At 38.8% G+C, this 24,697-nt stretch overlaps 1 protein-coding gene across 12 annotated transcripts in view; it reads right to left on the minus strand.

The window, feature by feature from the left end:
* ehbp1 (EH domain binding protein 1) overlaps positions 1-24,697 on the minus strand; it is a 303,778-nt gene that overhangs the window by 164,977 nt on the left and 114,104 nt on the right. For 8 of the 12 annotated variants that reach the window (XM_031902914.1, XM_018094164.2, XM_031902913.1 and 5 more), the window contains exons 6-8: positions 15,526-15,707; positions 13,173-13,312; positions 1,842-1,946 (exon numbers count right to left, since the gene is read on the minus strand). In XM_031902914.1, the coding sequence (XP_031758774.1) occupies positions 1,842-1,946; positions 13,173-13,312; positions 15,526-15,707 (427 nt within the window). The remainder of the gene's footprint in view (positions 1-1,841; positions 1,947-13,172; positions 13,313-15,525; positions 15,708-24,697) is intronic. The other 4 variants (XM_004914705.4, XM_031902916.1, XM_031902919.1 and 1 more) reach the window with 1 other exon arrangement.

Consider the following 24,697-nt stretch of genomic DNA (forward strand, 5'->3'; position numbering starts at 1 on the left):
AAGCTACAAATAGCAGCTACTAATTGACCAGCTAGAGGCATGAGCAGCTTGCTGACCCAGAAAATGACCAGTACCTGCAAAATTAATCCACAATGTTTATGTACAGTACAAGGAACCGGAAGACTGCACATCACAGACAGGAAAAACAAGTGGCAAAGGCAAAGCTGATTGCATTATCATTCAGCACAAATTAGCAATATGAAATTTTTGGAGTCCCACAAGGATATCTGATTGTGTTTCATCTCTGTGACTTAAAGGGAAAATTATCTTGGCAGTGCAAAGAACATCCCATAAAACAAATGGCTATTGCTCTCCAGCAAAACCAGCAACTGCAGTGAGGGAGTGGGCTAGGAGCATATGGGCCCACTGGGATATATGTATGTATATGATTGATATGTGTGCAAAGCTGTCCACCAAAGTTTAAGAGGCCTTAAAATAGATGTAAACCCCTATACAAAAATGTAATCAGTGCACAGTCTTCAGTGCATCAGTCTTCGAACGGCTGACATTCCAGTTGTTCAAAAGTTAATAAGGAGGCAGCATCCCCTTAATTACTTAGGACTCCTTCTCCTATTCTGAACCACTCTGCCCCCTCCATCAGGAATGTACTTTGGCTACTGGCTTACTGAACATGCTCAGTTCTTCTCAACTCAGATTACTAAACATGCCCTCCAGTCTATCAGCCAATATAGACATGGCATTGCTGGCATTGCTGGGCCTGGGTGGCCAGGTGCCCTAGGCAGCCCAGCTCACCCACAAAACAGCCGTCGCTTTACCCTACTTCCTGTGAGGGTGTATGTGCGCACTCGTTCCTGAGTGTGCAGAGGCGAATGGAGGGGGAGCATGATGAGTGCACTAGGATAAGTGCAAAGCCCGCGCTATTACCAGCATGGGTGCTGGGGGGTACAAGGGCACCGAATATGGGAGTAAAAAAGGCATGTGCCTAGCGTCCCCCCCAGCACTGGGCCTCTTCTGCCTACCCCTAGTTCTGGCCCTGATTGCTGGTTTCTCCTGAGCTCAGCTTAGAACTTGCAGATGTAAATGTCACTGATGTTGTGTCAGAAGGAAAAAGAGTTTGCTGGAGGTCAAAGTAGAGCTATCCACAATTGTCTGTCAAATAAGCCACTCTAGACAGAGGCAGCAGCTTATTGGCCCAAGTACAGGGCTACAAAATGGCCTGACTGGTGTCTGGTCCACTGGACAAGGACCCCAATGTGCTTGCATAGGTGCAATTATGATACAATCTTTGGGTCATCAAATAGGTCATTCCATATGGCCTACCACATGGTAGCAACCTCACCCCAGTTGAGGGGATATTTCAGTGCATGGCCACAATTTTCCTTTGAAAGAAAGAGACAAAAACAGGCAACACAGATTTCTGAAATTACCATTTGCCTGTTGGTTGGACACTGTGTTTGCTAATATGTTCAGTAAACAGGCAACAAGCAAATACATAAACAATAAAAGTAAAAAAAAAAGTTCATTACAACAATAATATAAACTATATTTAGGAGATATAAAACTGTACAAAAACTGAGAATTTAAGATTTTTAAAATAATCTATAACATGGATACCATGCACAATGTTATTTACAGCCAATATAAGGGAGGAAGACTCTGTATTTAGCTATCATCTCCTTATTGTGGATGGCAAGGAAACAAATGACCTCTTTCAGCAGTAAAAGTGAGCAGAATTAGCATATATACTGACTTGGATGCACTAGAAATAACCACAGACAGCACTAAGGAAAGGCCACAAATCAAACACAAGCAGGAAGCAAACAGTGACAGGTAAGCAGACAATGAGAAAACAGGATGAAAATAGAGCAAAGATTATAAACCTTCACAGGGAGTGGATGATTTAGCTGAAGGTAAATGTGGTTGCTTTATGCAGGCATCCTGATCTTCAGACAAGTTGCTCAGGGCATTCAACTGGTTAACAATTTCTGTAAACAGAAGTCAGTCATGAAAGGTCTAAGACAAGTTATTACTGGGTAAATAGAGGGTTGAGCATCATGCCCTGTTAAATAGAGAAAAGGGTTAGCAAGCAAGATATTAGTACAACAGAGAAAAGACGTAAACAAGCAGAAAGTTGCCTAGTAAATAAAAATGGCTTTTAGAGCCTAGTGCACATCATTTGATGGATCACTAGAAAAGAAGTCTTCCTATGAAACTATAGGGTGGCAGTGTTAGGCAGATGGACTGTGAAATACACAAAAGATGGAGAAGAGTGCAAGAAACACATGAATTTTGTTACAATGAAAAGGTATTACAAAATGTTACAAGATATTGCTTCACTTAATTATGGTTAAATAATTAAAGGGAGGTTTACCTTTACAATAAAACGTGAAAACAATCATCATTTTTCCTTATATAAAGCTTTCAAGTTCAGTAATTCAGTGGCTGGTGACTAGCGTCCGACTTACCCTAGCAACCAGGTATATGTTTGGTTTTTGGAAAGAAAAATGAACAGCGGTGGACTGGCATGTGTGAGGCCCACCAGGGCTGCTACCCCGGGGCCCCCACCACCAGCTTTTCTCCCACCTGTGTACCTAATACTTGTTTTGGCGTAATTGGGGGAGGGCTGCGGTGGAGTGTCAGCAACAAGGAGGTGACAGGTGGGGATCAGGCCTGGGTTGGCAGGGCACACCATGTTTTTGGTTCATGCAGGCCCAGTGCAACCATGATAGATGAATAAGAAAGGTACTTTGATGAAAAATTAGCAATAAAAGTAACAATGACAATCAAAACAAAGCAGAGACTGAGCGAGACTGAGCACGGCTACCAGGCAACATCTAAAACAGTTTTCTGGCAGAATCGGAAGCCAAATAATTCCAATCAGTACGAAATGCATAGTTGCAATAGACAGACCAATTTATAACATACTGATAGTTTGTTTAATATGGTACAATCTACAGCAATAGCACACAGGTACCACCATGTTTCTGGGTTCTACTGCACCTTATGAAAAAATACAATAGGGAGCATTACTTACCCAGAAGTAATATGCAAAGTGCAATTTCACTTAGCAGTCTTAACACTGTTTTTAAGTCTAATGAAAATATTTTTTCAAAGCTATTTGTAAAATGCTTGAGCTACAAAGAAATGAAAACCACAAAAAAATACTTTATTTTAGCTAAACAGGTACCGGTATATTACCCTGAAATAGTAGAAATATGATGAATAAACATTCACACTCTTTTCATCATTTGCATTATTGTTTTAATAAATGAAATATTAGTTTGGGAGCCCCTAGATGGCTTGCCAGATATCAATCATACAGGTTTTAAAATCCTGTCAGATGGGAACTGTTGATATGGATCCTTTCCGGATTGCCATAATCAATGTTAGATTCACTCATATAAGCTAGTGGTTTCCAATTCCTTTTTTTATATTATGTAAACAAATGGCCAAATACTATTAAATAACAATGTAGGTTTTTTTTGTTTGTTTGTTTTGTTTTCATTCCATAATTACTTAAAGCTATTAACAATAACAATGACTCTGCATGACTGACTACATCAGAGTATAAAATGAGCAGAATAAAGGTGGCCAAACACGATTTTTGGCTCTGTACTAGCAATGTGGGCCCCTCTTCACACCTCTGCGAGGGAGGCAGCATCTGAAAGGCTGCCTCAGGGCAGCATAGACCCCACAAAGACCCCTGTCTGAAGATGAATAGTTTATTTTATGATTAATCTTTCTAGGAAATGATAGGGAGTGATAAAGGATTTGGGGTGCTAGAAATATGAACTCTTTTAAGGCTTATGGGGGAAATGTTGAGCTGGAATTGGTTATTGTGGGGGGTTTAAGTTTTGGAACTGGAGATATTAAGCTGATAATGGCTGGACTGGCTGGGAGTTGGCAGAAAAATGCAAGAGACAATCTGTAGAACTTAAAAATGAATGCTGGGAGTTGATTGTAAGGCAACTGTTGGTTTAGAATTAATCTCATATTAAGTGTTCTTAGAGAGACAATGTTATGGAACTGAACAGAGTTAAAAAAAAATTTCAGCTGTAAAGGACCAATGCCACCAAAAAATGAATGATTTTTTTTTCCTGTTACCCTAAATGCTCCAAACTGCATTTTTACTTCAGTATTTTAAAGTTATCAACGTATGTGTGTGAGAAAAATTTAAAAAAAAATTGTTCATGGCTCTTACAGACAAGTGTTTTTCCCTGCGTTTCCCTGTGCTGGATCTTTCATGTGTTTCAGCACAGGAAAAACTGCAGGCCTATATATCCTATTAGGCTGTACTCTTTGTGGCACAGCAAGTTGCATTCCACCTGTATTCCACGCTTGCCTGTGCCACAGTGACTACAGTCATATAGGAAATACAGGCCTGTGTTTCTTTTTCTGTTCCCCTGCACTGAAACGCATGCAAGATCCAGTGCAGGAAAATGCATGTAAATAAAATGCTTGTCTGTATGAGTGGGGTAACTGATATTGCATATAGATACTTAACATTTTTAGCCTTTCCAAACAAAAAAATCACCATTCGCCTATGGACACATTAGGTAACTGCCAGATAGACTTGAATGAGCCAAAGTCTTGGGTAAACAGACTGTGTTTGAGTCTGTTATGGAATATTTTCAGTGAAAGGGTTATATGTCATCCCCTGGACAAACAAATCACTGGTCTGCTACAGTGGAACTGACAGCAACTTGCCAGGAGCTGCACATCCACTTTAGATGTGCCAGTAAAACTTGTCTGCCCTTCTCATTACCCCACTGCAGCCTTTTAAAGTCTTAGCATCCACGAGTGGATCTACGTGTCCTTGTGGAGAAGACCTATATTTAATTCTGTTCCTAATTCAATATTATATGTCTAAAACATGCTGCTGTAATATCGAAGCAAAACAAGCTTGAAGTCTTTAAACTTCCTTTTATTTATGGGGATGGCACACATCAATCTCTCTTTCGTGGCCTGTGGGACAGAAAGGCACACACAGACTTCCGTAGGTGGTGGGCTCCAGTAAAACGGAGAAAAACTGCCCGTCGTACACACAGCCATGCCCTTGATCAGCCCCAGCCACTCTCCACTTGTGCCAAAATCCCAACTATGATCAAACAAATACCCACCTACTCTCCACAAGCACCACCCTTTTGTGACCACTGAATCTCTATTTCAATCTCAGGGCCACATTCGGACACTGGGTCCCCTATGCAGTAACCCCTGCACCCTTCTTAAGGTGGCCCTGAGCATCTAAACTCATGCCTTCTATCTTGTACAAGTTGTGCTCATCTCTTAAAAAAAGCCCCTAGTGCCATAGGTCACATAAGTGGAATTTAGGTTACTTTAGAATAAACCTACTAATTAATAAGTACAGAATTAAACAACTCATTTTATTAGAAATAATGCACATTCCATTAAGTCCTACATATCTTGCTTTGTACTATTAAAATCTCAACAATTAATGTAAATCAATTTGCATTATAATCACAGAAAAGTATATTTTGTGGTTATTCCACAACTTAATTGAAGAAGTTGACCAGAGTGTCTGTTGAAGAGATATTATTCTGCAAGCCAGAGACTGATGTGAATGCTCTAACATGATTCTACAGTGGCTTGCAAAAGTATTCGGCCCCCTTGAACTTTTCCACATTTTGTCACATTACAGCCACAAACATGAATCAATTTTATTGGAATTCCACGTGAAAGACCAATACAAAGTGGTGTACATGTGAGAAGTGGAACGAAAATCATACATGATTCCAAACATTTTTTACAAATAAATAACTGCAAAGTGGGGTGTGCGTAATTATTCAGTCCCCTTTGGTCTGAGTGCAGTCAGTTGCCCATAGACATTGCCTGATGAGTGCTAATGACTAAATAAAGTGCACCTGTGTGTAATCTAATGTCAGAACAAATACAGCTGCTCTGTGACGGCCTCAGAGGTTGTCTAAGAGAATATTGGGAGCAACAACACCATGAAGTCCAAAGAACACACCAGACAGGTCAGGGATAAAGTTATTGAGAAATTTAAAGCAGGCTTAAACTACAAAAAGATTTCCAAAGCCTTGAACACCCCACGGAGCACTGTTCAAGCGATCATTCAGAAATGGAAGGAGTAGGGCACAACTGTAAACCTACCAAGACAAGGCCGTCCCCCTAAACTCACAGGCCGAACAAGGAGAGCGCTGATCAGAAATGCAGCCAAGAGGCCCATGGTGACTCTGGACGAGCTGCAGAGATCTACAGCTCAGGTGGGGGAATCTGTCCATAGGACTTAGTTGTGCACTGCACAAAGTTAGCCTTTATGGAAGAGTGCCAAGAAGAAAGCCATTGTTAACAGAAAACCATAAGAAGTCCCGTTTGCAGTTTGCCACAAGCCATGTGGGGGACACAGAAAACATGTGGAAGATGGTGCTCTGGTCAGATGAGAAAATGCAAAACGCTATGTGTGGCGGAAAACTAACACTGCACATCACTCTGAACACACCATCCCCACTGTCAAATATGGTGGTGGCAGCATCATGCTCTGGGGGTGCTTCTCTTCAGCAGGGACAGGGAAGCCGGTCAGAGTTGATGGGAAGATGGATGGAGCCAAATACAGGGCAATCTTGGAAGAAAACCTCTTGGAGTCTGCAAAAGACTTGAGACTGGGGCGGAGGTTCACCTTCCAGCAGGACAACGACCCTAAACATAAAGCCAGGGCAACAATGGAATGGTTTAAAACATAACATATCCATGTGTTAGAATGGCCCAGTCACAGTCCAGATCTAAATCCAATCGAGAATCTGTGGCAAGATCTGAAAACTGCTGTTCACAAATGCTATCCATCTAATCAGACTGAGCTGGAGCTGTTTTGCAAAGAAGAATGGGCAAGGATTTCAGTCTGTAGATGTGCAAAGCTGGTAGAGACATACCCTAAAAGACTGGCAGCTGGAATTGCAGTAAAAGGTGGTTCTACAAAGTATTGACTCAGGGGGCTGAATAATTACGCACACCCCACTTTGCAGTTATTTATTTGTAAAAAATGTTTGGAATCATGTATGATTTTCGTTCCACTTCTCACGTGTACACCACTTTGTATTGGTCTTTCACGTGGAATTCCAATAAAATTGATTCATGTTTGTGGCTGTAATGTGACAAAATACTTTTGCAAGCCACTGTATAAAATTTGAAGCATGCTGGCACCATATAATCAAAGAATAATAAAATGATAACATTGTCAGTAAAATAGATGTGCCCCTTCAAAAACGTTAAGTGTTCTCTAAATGACCTTACTTGTATTCTATCCAAATGTCTCTGGTTTGTATTGCAAAGTCTAGCTTCAGTTGTCAAATTGTGAAAACACAGCTCGCACGCAGCTATTAGGTGAACCTGAGGGGTAACAGAAATTGTCAGAGCTAAGGGAGTATGGTGTACCCAAATTACTTGTGAGCCACTTGAAATCTACAGCAGGTCCCGACTTGAAGGCAGTGAAAGCCAAAGTGTTTATATTTTATTCTGAAACACCTACCTATTAAGCTGCCTGTCCAAATGACTACAGCATTCGCCTGTTTTTTTCCCCTACTACTTGTAATAAAATTCATATCTCCTACTCTTTCCCAGATCAGGAAAGCCTAATTACTATCCTTACCCATTGTCTGCACGAACAGGAGACAGTCTTGGGAACAAACTGATCTTACGCTGAAAATTTACGTTAACAAAATTTATGAAAGGGTAACTATAATAAAAATGCACATACATTAAATGGAATTGCATAATACTATTTAATAACATATAATATGTGGGATGTTATTTGGCAGTTTTGTACATGTAATAGTAGAGAAGATCTACATAAAAAAAAACAAAAACAAAAAAACTTTACTTGCTCGCATGAGAAACCTATGGTAGACTTCTTTGAACAAAAGGCCATAACCCTTTCTCATTTCCAAAGAAGGTTTTTGGGGCCACATTAATCTATCTGTCTGTCTGTCAGTCAATCAATCTATGTCTGGCATTATTGTTGCAAAACTAAGCATATCTCAGTAGTTTGCAAAGTGAAATCTGGGGATAGAAAGAGGCACATGCTTGCAAAACTGTTATACCACGCCCACTTTTTGACCACTCCCCCATTGCCACACACCCACTCAACATCACTTTCACATATTTGAATATTAATATATTTTCTTAGAAAAACTCCAAAATAAGTTTTTACATATTATATGTAATATCATTTATATTACATATCTTCAGCAACAGAAATGCTGGCACAGTAAGTTTGGAGGATGTGGGAGGAGGTGACAGAAGATCGCTCCTTCCTTCCTTCTGTTTTGGAATAGCAATGATTGGCTGGGGGCTGGCTCCGCTGCTGTGGGGACAGCCGAGGACAGCTTTCAGAGGCAGGGAAGCTTGCCAGGGTGAATTTTTTTCAGGCATAGGGAATCAGAAATGGGAAGTGAAACAGGACAGGTTTACCCATCACTTATAAAAATCAATTAGTTATATTGTTTAGTAGCAAAAAAAATTCTCGTAAAAATGTCAAGGTTAACAAAGGAGATCCCAGCATGCAGGGAAACGCCAGTTATTTTATTGCTATTACAACTACATATATGTCAGATAGCTCTGCTAATCTTTCTGTTGTGAACATTCTACTAATTTGATTGGCTAGTCACACCACACATTGGTTATACAGACAGGTATGGAAGGATTACAATAAGGGCTCACGCCCTAAAGAAACACACCTATAAATTATTAGGTGTTTTCTTGAAGAGAGCATATGCAATCACAGAGTAAAATAAATGCTATGCAGCTTTAATAGCCAATAGAGTCAAAGGAGAGTGGAGTCAAGCTGGGTGCAACTAGAGTCCCACAGGTTCATGAATGTCACATTAATAGGAGCACCCAAGGTCAAAACCTAATGCCACAGCTGGGGTAAGAGCACAGGACTAGCTACAAGCTATATTTGCCCCTTGATAGTGCTCCTCTGTTACACTACTGAACCCCCAAGTGTGCCCTGTTACAAACAATAGCTTTTTTTAAAATTTCATTTGAACCTTCGTAGTATTGAATGTCTTGTAGACAAAGGAAAAATCTAAGTTTGGAATATTTTATTTTTGTGGTTTTCCGTGTGTATTTATTCTGCCTCATGCCAGAAAAAACAAATGTTATCTGGTTGCAAAGGCCAATAACATCAGCAACCTCTAAATTTTTAATTGTAGTTATTTTATATTGCTTATCTTACCAACCAGATTTAGTTTTAAAGGCCCAAAAAGAATAAAACAAAAACATAATTAGAAAAAAAAATCTAAAAAGTGTGGAATACCATCAGAAACCTCAAGGCCCTGCGCATTTACTAAACCCAGGTTTGTTGCAGGAGGGCAAAGGAGGTACGTTTTGCTTGTATGAGGGGGGCAGTAACTAGGCACAGAGCTGATAGCAGTGAGAATTTTATAATAATAATACATAGTTTTAAGATATTTTACTTTTAATATACATAGGGGCAGATTTACTAATCCACGAATCCAAATCCCGAAAGGGAAAAAATCGTATTGGAAACAAAAATTTTGCGACTTTTTCGTCGCCCTCGTGATTTTTCGTATTTGCAGCGACTTTTTCGTCGCCGTCGCAACTTTATCGTATTTTGCGTGATTATTTCATCTCCATCGCGATTTTATCGTATTGCGCGATAGTAAACACCAGAAAAACCAATCCGATTTTTTCACAACGGCGACGAAAAAGTTGCGGAAAATATATGAAAAAGTTGTGACGGCGGCGAAAAAATCGCGGGACATAAGAAAAAGTCACGACGGCAATGAAAAAGTTGAAAAAATACTGATTACGAAAAACGCATTCAGACACCTTCGGGCCGTTTGTGGATTAGTAAATCTCCCCCATAGTTTTACTTCCCTTTGAGTAAGAACTCCCAAGTAAATAATGCTATACAGGCATTGTTATCTGGAAACTAGTGAGGAGGGAAATTTTTCGCCAGGCATGGACTTGCTGCGAAATTCAGCATTTCCTCATTGGCTAATGTTTTCAGGAAATGGGCACAAAAATTCAGCACAGAAAAATTTCGCCAAGTGATGAAAAAGTCATGGTCACGCCAAAAAAGATTGCATCCCCTGTCAGAAAATTTGCACGTGTCTTTTGCCACATTTTTATTTTTTACTGTTTTGCGGATTTTTCACCGAAACGAGACAGATTCACCAATCCCTACTAGAAACCCATTATCCAGAAAATTCCAAACTATGATAAGGCCATCATCAAACATATACTTCTAATTTTTAGAAATGGTTTTCTTTTATTCTGTAATAACCAAACACTAGCATTTTCTTGATATAATGAATCCTTACTGGAGGCAAACAATCCAGTTGGGTTTATTTCATGTTTAAATGATTATTTAGTAGACTTAAGATATAAATATCTAAATTATGGAAAGATCTCTTGTATAGGTCCCATACCTTTATAAAATTGTGTTAATATCTTGGATTTGTTTTCATAAAACAAAATAAGAATACTGAAACACAATAGACAGGGCAACAAGAATTTTTAGTCATAGATTGTAAAAAGGCAGCAAGGGCCCTGACCCAAGGGCCCTAATCTGTGCCTCAAACCTATACAGAGTGCAGTGCCCCGATTGACAGCCCCTCCCCACAAAATGGTACAGATACTTCAGGATCTCAATGAAAGTAAAAACCCTTTCATGCAAAAGCACAGGGCTTTAGTCTATAAATTTTTCAAAGACTTTACAGCAAAATACTGCTTTCTTTGTGGACATTAATAGCATTCTTATGGTATTTCATTCAGCAAATGGAATGTTAATCCTACTTGGGCAGGATTCCAGCATAGGTCAAATAATCCTGTCAGCTCATGTCCCACCTGTAAACAAATAGACATATGGGCATTTTCAGCCCAGAGACGGAAGGACCAACACAATTTGCATTCCTGTTGGGGTAGAAGAAAAATCTACCTTTCACATACAATAAGATGTTAGGCTATTCTTAAATATGTTATTTCCACCAGTATAGATTTTTGTTTAAGGAAACGGGGATAGCAAATGGCGGAGAACTCTACTACTAAGTGCCTATATAGTGATCCATGTGGTTGCAAGCAGGCGAGAGCAGACCTGGAACTTTTGCCTTCCCTGAGACCTCTGCCATATTACATGCATGATGAGAAGAATTGTCAGAGCTGAGTATTTTGGGCAGAATTATTGGTATTCTACAAGAATTGTTTTTGATCTATAGGATCAAGGCTTAGTCCTGTGGCAGTCAATGACTTTTGGAAATGGAAATCATTCTATATACTGTCAATTTTTGGTTGAAAAGATATACATGCATTCATTAATCTCTGAAAATAATCTATGCTATTGTTTTCATGTGAACTGCCAGCAATGTGGAAGAATCTGAGGCATTTAGTTTAGTGTTTTCTGAGTGTAGGTAAAAAATAAAAAAAATACCCTGTGTCCTAGGTGGTTAAATATTAAAATGTATTTGGTTTCATTAACTATGTTTTACACTGGTAAATAATGTATAAAGTGATCTTTCTGGTTCTGTCTACATGTTTGTTTAAGAGCAAGAGTAAAAAAATAAATAAGATTTGAGTACCAAGAACCATGATTAATCCTACTGTCCTAAACAGCAATATTCCTCTCCATTTCTGCGTAATTAAACCAGATATGTTTAAGTTTCATTCCTGATGCCTCTGGAATTTGACCGACAGGAAGTATAAAATGCTTTATAAACTATAACCCTTTCTTTCAGTGCCACAGTCTTATTTGCCAACTCCATGAACTCAGTATAATAATTGGTTTTAGCGCTAGGATATGACTGTATAGAATTCCAGGAAAAAGGCTAATGGTGATAAAAGACTGCCTGTGACATTCATGGCCCATTTCAAGGACGCACACCAACATTTCATTTAGAATTTCAAGTAGAATTTCTGAGTGCATTAATTGAAGACTGTTTGGCAAATTGTACAGTCAAACTTCCTGAGTTTAATGCAGAAGCAGGAGGAGACAATGCTCTGCTGTGTCTAGTAACAGACAGGCGCAGGTTGCCACAGATCAAGTACACTGTGGGGCATATTTATTACAGTGTGTAAGCCAACATCACCGGTGATGTTGCCCATAGCAACCAATCAGCAAATTAGATTTAAAAAGGTTGCATACAAGTTAGAAAACAAAAGCGATTATCTGATTGGTTTCTATGGGCAACATCACTGGCAATGTTGCCTTACACACTATAATAAATATGCCATTATGTGCAAACACTTATAGAGCTATATAAAGTAGCATTTCTATTCTTTGATGTATTACAGCTTTTTACTTATGTTGGTTATTTAGGTGGCACAGGGATGAAACCGGCGAAATTATGATATTTTATTACTAATAACCACAAAGTACCCACTGTTCTGTGGGTTTGCTGCCACTGCGCTGACTTGCCAGAACAGTCCTGTTTTTAAGACAGTGTATCCAAATGTAAAATACACAGCTCCACTGTGGTTTGTAACTGTGTATAAGTTTAGAAGATTCATATTAATAAACTGTTTTTAAAGGAGAACTAAAACTTAACATAAGAAGTAGGGTAGGAATGTTATACATTATGTTTGTGCTCCTGTACCAGCCAAAGGCAACCACGGCCCCTTACCAGGGAAGATGTGCCCTTAAAGATGCCTCAGTAGCTCCCCATCTTCTTTTCTGCTGATTCACTGCACATGCTCTGTGCTGCTGTCACCTACCTGGGATTAGGGTCTGACGCACAATATACTGTATATATAGAATATACATGTCACAATATATGGCTGATAAGTAAATAACACAGATTATTAGTGCATGGCAGCTCTAAAAACCAGTGCAATTAGCATCAGAAATAAATAATCAACTCTGTAGCATCACACGCTATGATATATAAAAAAAACTAATTTCCTGCTTGATAATTTGCTGCAACACCTAAGTTTAGCTTCCCAGCAGCTGCCCAAGCTTACGGAGCATGTGCAGTGTCACTGACACTAACAGTTTCTAGTATGGTGACCCCCTGTAACATACTGGGTCATAACTATTATGGTGATGCTGAACCTTTAGGTTGGTTCATTAAGTTCAGCAAATAAAATATGGCATTTTTAGGGTTTAATTCTCCTTTAAAGCATGTGTTTAATGACATGCAAAAACATAAAAAATAGAACATCTTTCAAAGTAGAAACCACATTTAAGTTGCTTACTTGTTTTGGTAGGCTGTGCTCACCTGTAATTTTAGCAGTTTTCTCCTCCTGGTTCACGCGATTCTCTTCATCTTCTTCATTGTCTTCTTCAAAATCATCAAGGTTTCCTATATCAGCTTGCTTCATGCTCATCAAGCTTGCAAGACTCTGCATATCTTCATCACTTTTGCCATATAAAAAAAAGTCCTCATTTTATAAAGCATTTATATGTTTGATACACCTGCTGAATTGGGAGATTTATATAATACAGCTCTCGCCAGTCTTTACTCTTCCCTTGTTATAAATTAAAAAGACCATTAATTACAATCTAGTTCCAATATTACTGTAACATGGTTAGTACTCTACAGATTTATTATTGTAAAGATTGCCTCCAAGCAGGAATTCAAAAATAAGCACCACCTTTAAGGTTCCTGGGAGCAACACCCACCTGGTCAGTGAGCAATAATGTTGCTTGCAAGCCACTGGTTGGGGAATACTGGTCTAGGGAATCAAGCATCATTTCCCTTTGATTTTAATGGAAAGGAAACTATAATTAATAGCAACATCACTACAGAATTCCCAGTGTGACACTGTCTCTGTAAATAAGGCACTTGCAAGGGGACATGATTACTCTGTACAAGTAGATTAGATGGGATTATAGGCAGATAGTGGGTGTTCTTTTTTCCCATAAAAACAATCAGCGCACCAGAGGCCGCCCCTTTAGATTAGGAACGGAGCTTCCATTTGAAACAGCGTAGGGCGGTGAGGTTTGGGAAAGCCCTTCCTAGTGACAGATTCTGTTAATGCCTATAAGAGGGGCCTGGATGACTTCTTCAACAAGCATAATATCCAAGGCTATTGTGATACTAAAATATACAGTTAATATTAATATTTGTTTAAATGTATGTGAGTGTATAGATAGGTCTGTATAGGATTGTGTGTGCTGGGTTTACTTGGAAGAGTTGAACTTGACGGACTCTTTTTTCAACCCTATGTAACTATGTAACTAACAGAGCAATAGCTTCACAAAACTAAGGAAAACCCCATTAGCAAAGATAAGGCCTGGCAATTATAACACTGTATTTTACAAGAGTGCCATAGATTGTCCTTCATGGGCTGCTGTTGCCCATACCATACACCAGAGATATGCATAGGACTGGAGAAAGCAGCAAGCCTTTTTACTGCCAATATAAGTATCAGCCATTAAAACACCAAAAATGATGGAGAGGAAGTAAAGGTCAAGGAATATATTTCTCCATACACAACAAAAAAGGGACAATAATAATTTGAATAGAAAAAAAACTTTTTTCCAATAGAATTTTTCTTTATGCTACAAATTACTCACTCATATAGACAAACCTGTATGGGGATGCTGTACCCATTGAAGGAAACCAAATTAACAAAGATCAGTCACTCAATACATTTTTGCTAAGAGCAAGTTATAAAAAGAAGCAGCACAAAAAAAAATAGATTAAAGAAAAATATCACAGGTAATCACAGCAAGACATTGCCTTCCTAAGCTAAGTGCTGGGTACATTTGTGAAGCACATTAGACTGAAGGAGTTTTTTTTCCCAGCAGGGTTATGGCATTCTATTATTTGTAAAAGTATCTGTTACTGAGGCGAAGAAGTAAATGTGTTTGTATTTTTATTATGCGCAATGCTTTCAGAAATTGAACAAATGATACCCTAGGTATTGTCTGATGCAAAGCTGGCTCTTTAATGATATATGCCTCTAATTGGTATTCTATACCATCCACGCTCGTCACTGAACATTTCTTTGTACCGGATTAACACTGGACACTGAAATAGACTTTTTATGCCTCCCAAGGAATCTGCAAATTTTAATACCCGTGGAGATGATTACTGGATAGTACACAATTAAACGTTGTTAGGCAACAACACTGAACATTATTAAATGCACTAAACAACTGGACAGATAAATGGGCAAAAACAGAAATTGACAATACAACAATTTACATAAATCTATAAACGCAAACAATGTGAAAGCTTTAAAAAGATGCAGAGAATGGAATTAATGCAAAGTGTTGTTTGGGTCCTTTTGTCTGCTCTGTTACTAGAGAAAGGCAGTGGGAATAACAGAAAAGCCTTTTTTTTTTTTTTTTTTTTACAAAATGCAATTTTTCTGCATTAACATATAATTTATAAGTACAAACAGCTTGCTCTCAACAAGAAATAGAGGAGTGAATGGCAGGATCAAAAACCTTTTATTAGCTTGCGCTGCTTGCTGGTGTTGCTTGGATTTCTCCCTGTCACGCCTAGGGTTGCCACCTGGCTGGTATTTTACTGGCCAGGAAGGTAAAAATTATACCTGATGCCAATGTTATTGCTAAGAATATAGGAAGGCCTGTAATTTATTTCCAGAAAAGAAACTTACGTAGCTTTTCCTTCCCTTAGAAAGATACACGACAAAGAAAACTGAAGAGTTGCGGAAACCACTTTCTTTGACAGAGGTTTGAATTTTAGTTTGACGTCGGTCTGTGTGGGCATGGGGCTGGCGTATTGCTTCATGTTGATGTTGCTGGTTGCCAGAGCTTTTCGACGACCAGAAGAAGATTCCTAGAAATAAATATATTAGGGTTAATTTGTAAATTCAGAAATTTATCATAAATTAACCTTGAAATGAAGTTCAAATTAATCTGGAAACGGAGTACTTTAGTACTGTAAAATGGTTCCTGCTTTCTTATAAACAACAAGCAAGAAAGCATAGTAGATATGTTGGATTCTGAAATGAAAGAAGTGGTAGGAACACAGTTATGTCTGTAACAGAATACAGATCCTCCTGGGCCTGTATACAAAAGGTTACCTAGTGCACAATTTAATAATCCACAATTTTTATGACAACAATACATTTTGAGGATAGCGACACTTTAAAGAAGAACTAAACCCTAAAAATGAATATGATTAGAAAAGTCAGTTTATATAACAGTAATGATCCAGGCCTTCAAAGTTATCACAGAAGGGCCACATCTTGGATTTCATTAGAAGTGTCAGTGACACTGCACATGCTCAGTTCACTCTGGGCTGCTATTGAGAAACTAAGCTTAGGGGTCGTCACAAATACGTAAGTTGCTCCCCAAGTTCAAGTAATTTACAGCAGCACAGAGCATGTACAGTGAATCAGCAGAAAAAAAAGATGGGAAACTACTGGGGGCATATCGGGAGGCACAGATCATCCCTGCTAAAGGGCCAGGTTGCCTTGGGCTGGTACAGAAGCCGAAAACATAATGTGCTTTAGTTCTCCTTTAATACACTATACATGAATCCTAATTATAAGCAGAGAATATTTTCCATTAACCAACAAATACACAGTGGTAAGCCAGTTAAGGTGCCCATACACTATAAGATCCGCTCGCTTGGCGATGTTGCCAAGCGAGCGGATCTTCACCCGATATCCCCACCTACGGGTGGGCGATATCGGGTAGCAAGGGACTTTAAAAAAAAATAATCTGATCGTTTGGCCCTGGGGCCAAACGATCGGATTACATTTGAGCTTATGGGGCAGTCGGTTCGGGGACCGCATCAACGAGCCGATGCGGTCCCCGATCCGACCGGATTTTCTAACCTGGCCGATCGAGATCTGGCCAATTTCAGGCCAGATATCGGTCAGCCAGGCAGCTCTGTTCTGCCCATACACGGGCCTATTGGCTGCCGAATCGGTCCAAGGGACCCATATCGGCAGCTATAGTCGGCCCGTGTATGGGGACCTTTAGACTGTTTTACTTACGAACCCAACAATCTGTGATGATGACTTTATCATACTTTGTGGGATGTACAACAGTTTCACTTGTAACCAATTAACCAATAATGCAACAATAGTAACTCTTCTCACACTCCATTCTGCAAGTGTAAGAGAGATGGCTGCTTCTCCAAATGTAGGTGCTTGTGAGCATGCCTTATGGCGCCAAGTCATACCGGATATAGAAGTTTTCTTAGAAAATTACTAGGTGGTGTTTCTAATAAAATTTATTGAGGTGTTTTACAATAGCTCACAAAGGGATTATACAAATAACAATTGCCTTTTTTTCCTAACACCCTTTTTTTTTTTTGCAGCAACCTATAATTCAGGCAGCAGCCAGGTAGGGAATGCAGATTTTTTTCTGTCTGAACGGATGCCTTTGAATAAGATACAACATTTCATATAATATCATGGAAAACAAACATTTTGCAATAAATTAAGATTATGGAATTTTACCGTAAGCTAAACTATATTTAAGATGATGCTTTTAATGTCCAATAGACAGGGTTAGTGCCCCCTGCCAGTCATGAATGGATATAGGTAAGAGATGTCTGTATATAAATATACTGTTATTTATCTCATTATACTCTATCAGATACAACAATATGCTATTGTACTCATTTTTAGACTGACAGTCGATAACAAACAAGTGGCAGAAATGGTACTTAGCATACAATTAACATTTATACTGCCCTATTGTGTGCTGGCTCTCTTTGCTGATTATGGGGCACTCTGGAAGCCACGTTGTTTTTCTATTTATCTTACCCTCTAACAAAATGGGAATTAAGACCATAACAAATTGTACATATTAATCCACTTCTGTCCCATTAAATGATACAGTAATATAATACTGAAACATGTTGGACTAGATTACATTCTGAAATGGTTTAACTGTTATTGTCAACTAAGTCTACTGCAAGACTATTGCAATTTAACCTACACGCATGATTACTGATAAATGGTTAAATCTGAACTACCGTGGGCAAAAAATCTCCCGAAAATGTCATTCTCTTCTCTAGAATTGGTGCAAGCAAATTACATTACTTGCAGTGATTTGGCTTAATCGTAGGAACCATGTTGCCCGCCATATCGCTGATTTAACCACGAAACACAAATCTTACCATGTGCTATCACCCCACTGTTTCTCAGCCTGCCTATAAATGTGAGCAGAGAAACAGCCCATCCTCTCCTTCTGCATTGAAAGGCACAGTTTTACCTGTGTTTTAACAATGCAAAATTGTCAATTGCAACACATATGTTTTCCCACTATTTATTTTTACATTATTGCCAGTAGGAAGGCATTTGCAGATTAGTCGCTCATGGTAGAGGAGATTTATTGCAGACGACTAACCTCCCATGCCATTAACCTTACATAAAGCTGGTCCCTTACATCAAACCTGAGCTGGATAGTCAGAACTGGGCACGCTCCAATCAGGCAGAAGCAATGTGCTGTAATGTAAACACTTGATAGGATTTAGAACCTGTTTAACGAGTCCATGATTAGTTCCACGTATTAATACAAGGTTAAAAGTTCAATATCTACTGAAATGAAAATAGGCTGCCATTATACGTTATGGTGGCTGATGGCGGTCATGATTCATATAACCAGTATTTTTTTAACATACAGCCTTCGATGCCTCAAGAGGCAAATTTGTTATGCAGCCTGTTTTGTCTGGATGGGTGAACAGATACCAATAAATGAATATTTTTGGGCTTTATTAACAATAGATACACTTTATAGGCAATTCCTGTTTTACACAGAGTAGATGCTGTCTTAACGCTGGTGAGATTTTCCAGTTCAACCGACACATGAAAGGAATGTGAGGAAAAGGTGCCACACCTCAGCGCAATACCAGTGCCAGGATGCTCACTCACTGACACGCCTATGGTTTAAATAAAATTGTTTCATTAAGGAAAAATTAGTCAAAATATTTCACAGAGCAGAAATATTTTTTGTTTCCCCTTTGCTATAACAACTATCTAAAAGAGGAAAAACTATACTGACGAGTGATGGCAAAACGGCATGGATTTTAACAGCTTGGCTTGACCACATCCACAACTTGAAAGGCCATACACTTAAATTATTCTGAAACCCGTGTCCCATCATGGCACCACAGCAGGGCAGTTTCAACAAAGAATCCTGCAATATGGTTAGGTCACAGTTGGCACTGCCTCACTGCCATGAACTCTGCCAAACAAGTAATGATATAGGTGGTCACACACTGCCTCATTTGCCATGGGTTCCAAAGCTTGTCAGTGTGTGGGTAGAGCATTGTTAGATGGGGAAATAGATTAGTCACAGCTCCTTACGTTCTCTTAGATCAACAGTGCTATTTGTCCATCCATTTAAATAGCTAAATCATACAATATACAACCATTTGGCCTACATAAATTACCAGCCTGGTCCAAATATGGTCACCTATTGGTGAATGTTCCAGCAGCAGGTATGCCATTATACTTTTCTACATCTCATAGAACATCAAACCATACAAATTTGGCACTACACATACCTATGTTGGCTATGGAAAGTGATTAGGAAGGCTGTGAGCAGGCACTGATCCAGGTGGCCTAGTACGCAGTCCAAGTTTGCTAATACAGGTTGGCTATGGAAAGTGATTAGGAAGGCTGTGAGCAGGCACTGATCCAGGTGGCCTAGTACGCAGTCCAAGTTTGCCAATACAGGTTGGCTTTGGAAAGTGATTAGGAAGGCAGCGGGCAGGTACTGACCAAGGTGATCTAGTACGCAGTTTGCCAATGAGGACTCCGCTACCTAATCTGATTAAGACCTGATCTCACTCCTTTTCCCTCTGTTTGTGTCAGCTGCTGGCTCTGAGTAATTGATGAGATTTGCATGGTTTTATAGTAATGGGGAAGTGAGTGGGCTGCCCCATTTGAAACTGGGGTAGGGGAAGGGTTTTGGGGTACATTCAGAACTGCACAGATACTGGATCCTTACTGCCCATCTCTGATGCATCATATATCCTTATCTGAGGATTCCTAGCCTTGGCGCCATATATTCATATTATTGCAATTTATGAAAAATGCAATTATTAAAGTTCATTAAGGGTTGATCTAAGAAGCTGTCACTTTTCTGTGAATTAAAACTGAGGCCAGCCTGCACTCCCCAGATATAACGATAAGTTGCTGAGTTTGTGCCTTGCCCTTTTGGTCATTAAGACATCATCTGGGCATGGAAACGCTGAAACTAAAAACTTTTGGGGATACAGGTATGGGATCCCTTATCCAAAAAACTTGTTGTTCTGAAACCTCTGAATTACAGGAAGTGCATCTCACATAGACTACATTTTAATCAAATCATTCACATTTTTTTCATTTTTGTCAGTAATAAAATAACAGTGCCTTGTACTTGATCCTAACTGAGATTTAATTAATGCTTATTGGAGGCAAAATAATCCTATACTGGTATGGTGATCCAAATTACGGAAAGACCCCTTATCCAAAACCTTAACTCCCAAGCATTCTGGATAGAAGGTCCTATACCTGCATTCATAATCCAATATGAAAAAATAAAAAAATCAGAGTAACCTAATATGGAATTGAATTAAAAACATGTTAAACTTGGCTAGAGTCATGTAAATACTAAGGAAATGTGTTATTCAACATGATATGTACTTGACAGCTGAGTCACCAATACAGATCATGCCATAACCTGCAACACCTCATCACTATGCCGTGATTCTCTAAGGAGAATAATTACAGCCTTACAGTCGGAGTTAGTTATTCAATGGGAATAGTGAGCTGCTCTAATGTACAATTATAGGAGCCAGATTACTCATAAATAAGAGGAAAATACTCATAAAAATGTTTTGTGTGTGTCTGTAAAGCACTGAGTAAAGTAGTTTATGCTTATACTGTTTTCTAACCTTTATTTTCGACCAACATAACATTTTGGATGTTTACTGATGTAAATTTTATGTGAAAAATGTAAAAAAACAAATAGTTCTGAACCATTTCTACAAAGCACTATAGCTTTGTTATTTAAATAAACGTTTGAGGTACATGCATTACCCAAAGCTTCTTTGAAAACAACCCGACTCAACAGGTGGCAGCAAAAAATATGTCTGCAAACATTAGAGCAGCTAAATACAGTCTAAAGGCAGTGCAAACCGGACACAATAGAACTCCCTATATGCCTAAAAAAAATATTAATACACCCCCCCCATTTATTCACTTTTATTCATTTGAGCAAGTGGCAAGGGGCCACACAAACTCAGACTGATAAAATACAGCTCAAAAATATTTCAAGACAATTCCTATAGCTATAAATAATTCACTAATGAACAGTTAAACCTATACAGGTACAATACCTATTACCTATCATGCAGAATGCTTGGGACCTGGGGTTTTCCAGATAAAGGATTTTTTCATAATTTGGATCTCCATAGCTTCAGGTCTGTTAAAAATAATTTGAACATTAAATAAAACCAATAGAATGTTTTACCTCCCATAAGAATTATGATTTTAATGATTTTCTTTTTTTACAGGGGAAAAGAAAATCATTTTTCAAAAAATTTAATTATTTGATTAAAATGGAGTCTGTGGGAGATGGCCTTCCTTTAAAGGGAAAACTATACCCCCAGACAATGTAGGCCTCTATAAATAAATTGCATAAACAAGCTCATATGTGAAACCCTGCTTCATCTAAATAAACCATTTTCATGAAAATATACTTTAGTAGTATGTGCCATTGGGTAATCCTAAATAGAAAATTGCCATTTTAAAAATTAAGGGCCGCCCCCTGGGATCATAGGAGTCACAGTGCACACAAACAATCCAAGGCACACATACATGCTAGGCCCCATCAGCCAATTAATGGGCAGAGTTCTGTCTTACTTCCATGCTACTTCCTGTTACAGTTAGAGCTGCATCATTTCCTGTCATGTGATCTCTGAGGGGGCACACAGCCCATCACTAAATGGTGGCTCAAGGGAAAGGATCTAAAAGGGCTGAAACTCAGTGTTGCTTTTCTCCTTGTGAAATACTCTTTCTTTTAATAGACCTCGGTTTCCAATTATTTTGCTGTACCTGTTATCCATAAAGCTCCGAATTAAAGGAAAACGACACCCCAGAAGGAATACTTAACCAACAGATAGTTTATATTATGTTAAGTGACCTATTAAAGAATCACACCAAACTGGAATATATATCAGTAAATACTGGCCTTTTACATCCTTTCCCTTGATCCTCCATTTAGTGATGGGCTGTGTGTTCCCTCAGAGATCACATGACAGGAAATAATGCAGCTCTAACTGTAACAGGAAGTAGTGTGGGAGTAAGACAGAACTCTGCCCATTAATTGGCTGATGGGGCCTAGCATGTATGTGTGCCTTGGCTTGTTTGTGTGCACTGTGAATCCTATGATCCCAGGAGGCAGCCCATAATTCTTCAAATGGCAATTTACCCAATAGCATTACCCAACAGCATTACCCAATAGCACATACCCAATAGCACATACCCAATAGCACATACTAATAAAAAAGTATGTTTTTATGAATTAAAAAAATTTAATTTAGATGAAGCAGGGTTTTACATATGAGCCGTTTCATGCAATATATTTTTATAGAGACCTACATTGTTTGGGGGTATAGTTTTCCTTTTAAACTTACATAAATGAATCTTATTTTGTGATAATACATCCTGCGAAGGCATCTACATTTCACCCCTACTTTGTAAATGCTACACAAAATAATCATGTCCTTCAGCCATAGTTCCTACATCAGCCATTATTTAGTGACATTTAAGTACTTGTTATAATAAGATTCTGAATTCTAGAGATTCTTCCCCCTGCCCTCCTACCCGACATCGCCAATGGATTAACGTGACAATTTACTCCTTTCGGGGGAAAAAATGGTGCACCACTGTAAGGATATTGGCATCCCACAGACATCAAAGGCCATTTTACAAAAGCTGGAAACAGTTTCCACTTGCAGGGCTGGTAAAGAGACAATGTATAAATCCAGGCCTCTTCAATCCCCTTTGAATGTTTTCCACCAGTATAGGATCTTGTTGGGCTTACAAAGCACTCACTAACAAACAAAGGGCTCTCTGCCTCTAGACATCAAATAAATCAGCTTGTGTATGATACGGAACAATAGTGCAGCCACTAGGCAGTTGTACATGTAAATCAGGCAGTGCCACCGCTATACAGTGTATTTACATGTATAGAGGGCAGGCTTCAATGGAAATTAACAGCTATACTTTGCTGCATTACTTAATGTTATTTTATTGGATTTTTTTTTTTTTTTAAATGTGATCATTTGTTATGGTAAAAAGTAGTCAATTTTCTTCAACGACTATGGTCTCTTGTTAAAGGAAATAGATCAAAGCTATGGCTTAGAAAAAAAAATAATGAGCCCTCCCCCTACCGAATTCTTATAGGGCCCTCCTAGCCTGGGGAATACATATACTGAATGCAGACTGAAGGGTCTTCTCTCTGTATTGTCACGCGTCTGCTTGAAAGAGGGATACGTTATTTTTGAAGGCTTCTGGGAATTGGCTCCTCTGATTTAAGCATGATCAAGTGCATGGATTTTATGTGCAAATGTTTAAAAGGGAACTAAACACAGGTTTTATATGTGATTCAGAAATTGTGTACGTTTTGAGATTTATTAACATTTAAAGACTCCACAGCCCTCTTGCTGCATGACGGTGTCTAATCCAATCAACTGCTTAAATCTCTGACTTCATGGCATGTGATCTAAAGGAGCATTAGAATAAGTGCTTTTGCTCAACACAGCCCACACACATTTAATGCACATCTGCACTCACGCACTTTACAGGCTGGTTTGTTTATGTGTTACCCCAAGAGTATTCGTTTAGAGCATTTCCCCCCATCAGCAGTAGGCTCCACTAACACTGAGTGCATCTGCACAGGCAGTTTAGGAAGTGCAAAATAATAATGTTTTAAGCAAAAGAAATACTGGGTACAAGAATATACTGTTTTGTATAGAAGAGATTTAAAAAAATGATTTGTTTGTTGTTATCGTAAAACAGGAATTCTTAAGGGACGGGGGCCCAAAATTGGGTCCCTATAATAAATGGAGTTAGATCCCATGATTCCCTCACTTTATGAGATCAATAGAAATTCTCTTAAATCTTTCTACACAAAGGGAAGGCACACCCTTAGCCCGTGGCACCCACTTCCAGAATCAGAACTTAAGGGACAAAGCATGCAAGCAGGCATTATACTGGGCATCATTAGCCACATACTGGAGCCAAAGCTGCACAGGTTTCTTTAGGAAGCACAAGTTCAAGCCTCAAGAGGTAAATGCCAATATAATATAAAGTTACCTTACCACAACCTGAACAGAGATGATGTACACTTGGAAATCAGAAGCACTTCACTTGGGTGCAAGACCTCTCAGTGTCAGTCATCTAAAAAAATCTCTTTATAAAAAGTGCAATTTTCAATTAACTAGATTAGCACCAAAAAATAAATGATATTATGCATTAACCTATACACTTATTTTTTAGTTGCATAAGTCTGCTTCCTTTGAGCCAAAGCATTCTGGTTGTATAACTAAAAGCTAGACATGATAAATGGTATATCTCAAAATCACTGTATTGCTTTATAAACCTGCAGCCCAGAGAGCACAAAGAAGTATAAGATAATGCCATTATAAGCAGTACTTCACCTTTTATTCATGTTAGTTAATACTGTATACATAATTATTTTGGGATGTACTGACTGTACTGTACTGCTTTCAGGCAAAACAAACACTTTTTACTTTAAAGATTGCCCATTAAAGGGAAAATCAGGTGAAGTTATTGCTGGAAGGTTCCTGAGGAG

The sequence above is a fragment of the Xenopus tropicalis genome, chromosome 5 (genome assembly GCF_000004195.4).
Source record: "Xenopus tropicalis strain Nigerian chromosome 5, UCB_Xtro_10.0, whole genome shotgun sequence".
Lineage (NCBI taxonomy): Eukaryota > Metazoa > Chordata > Amphibia > Anura > Pipidae > Xenopus > Xenopus tropicalis.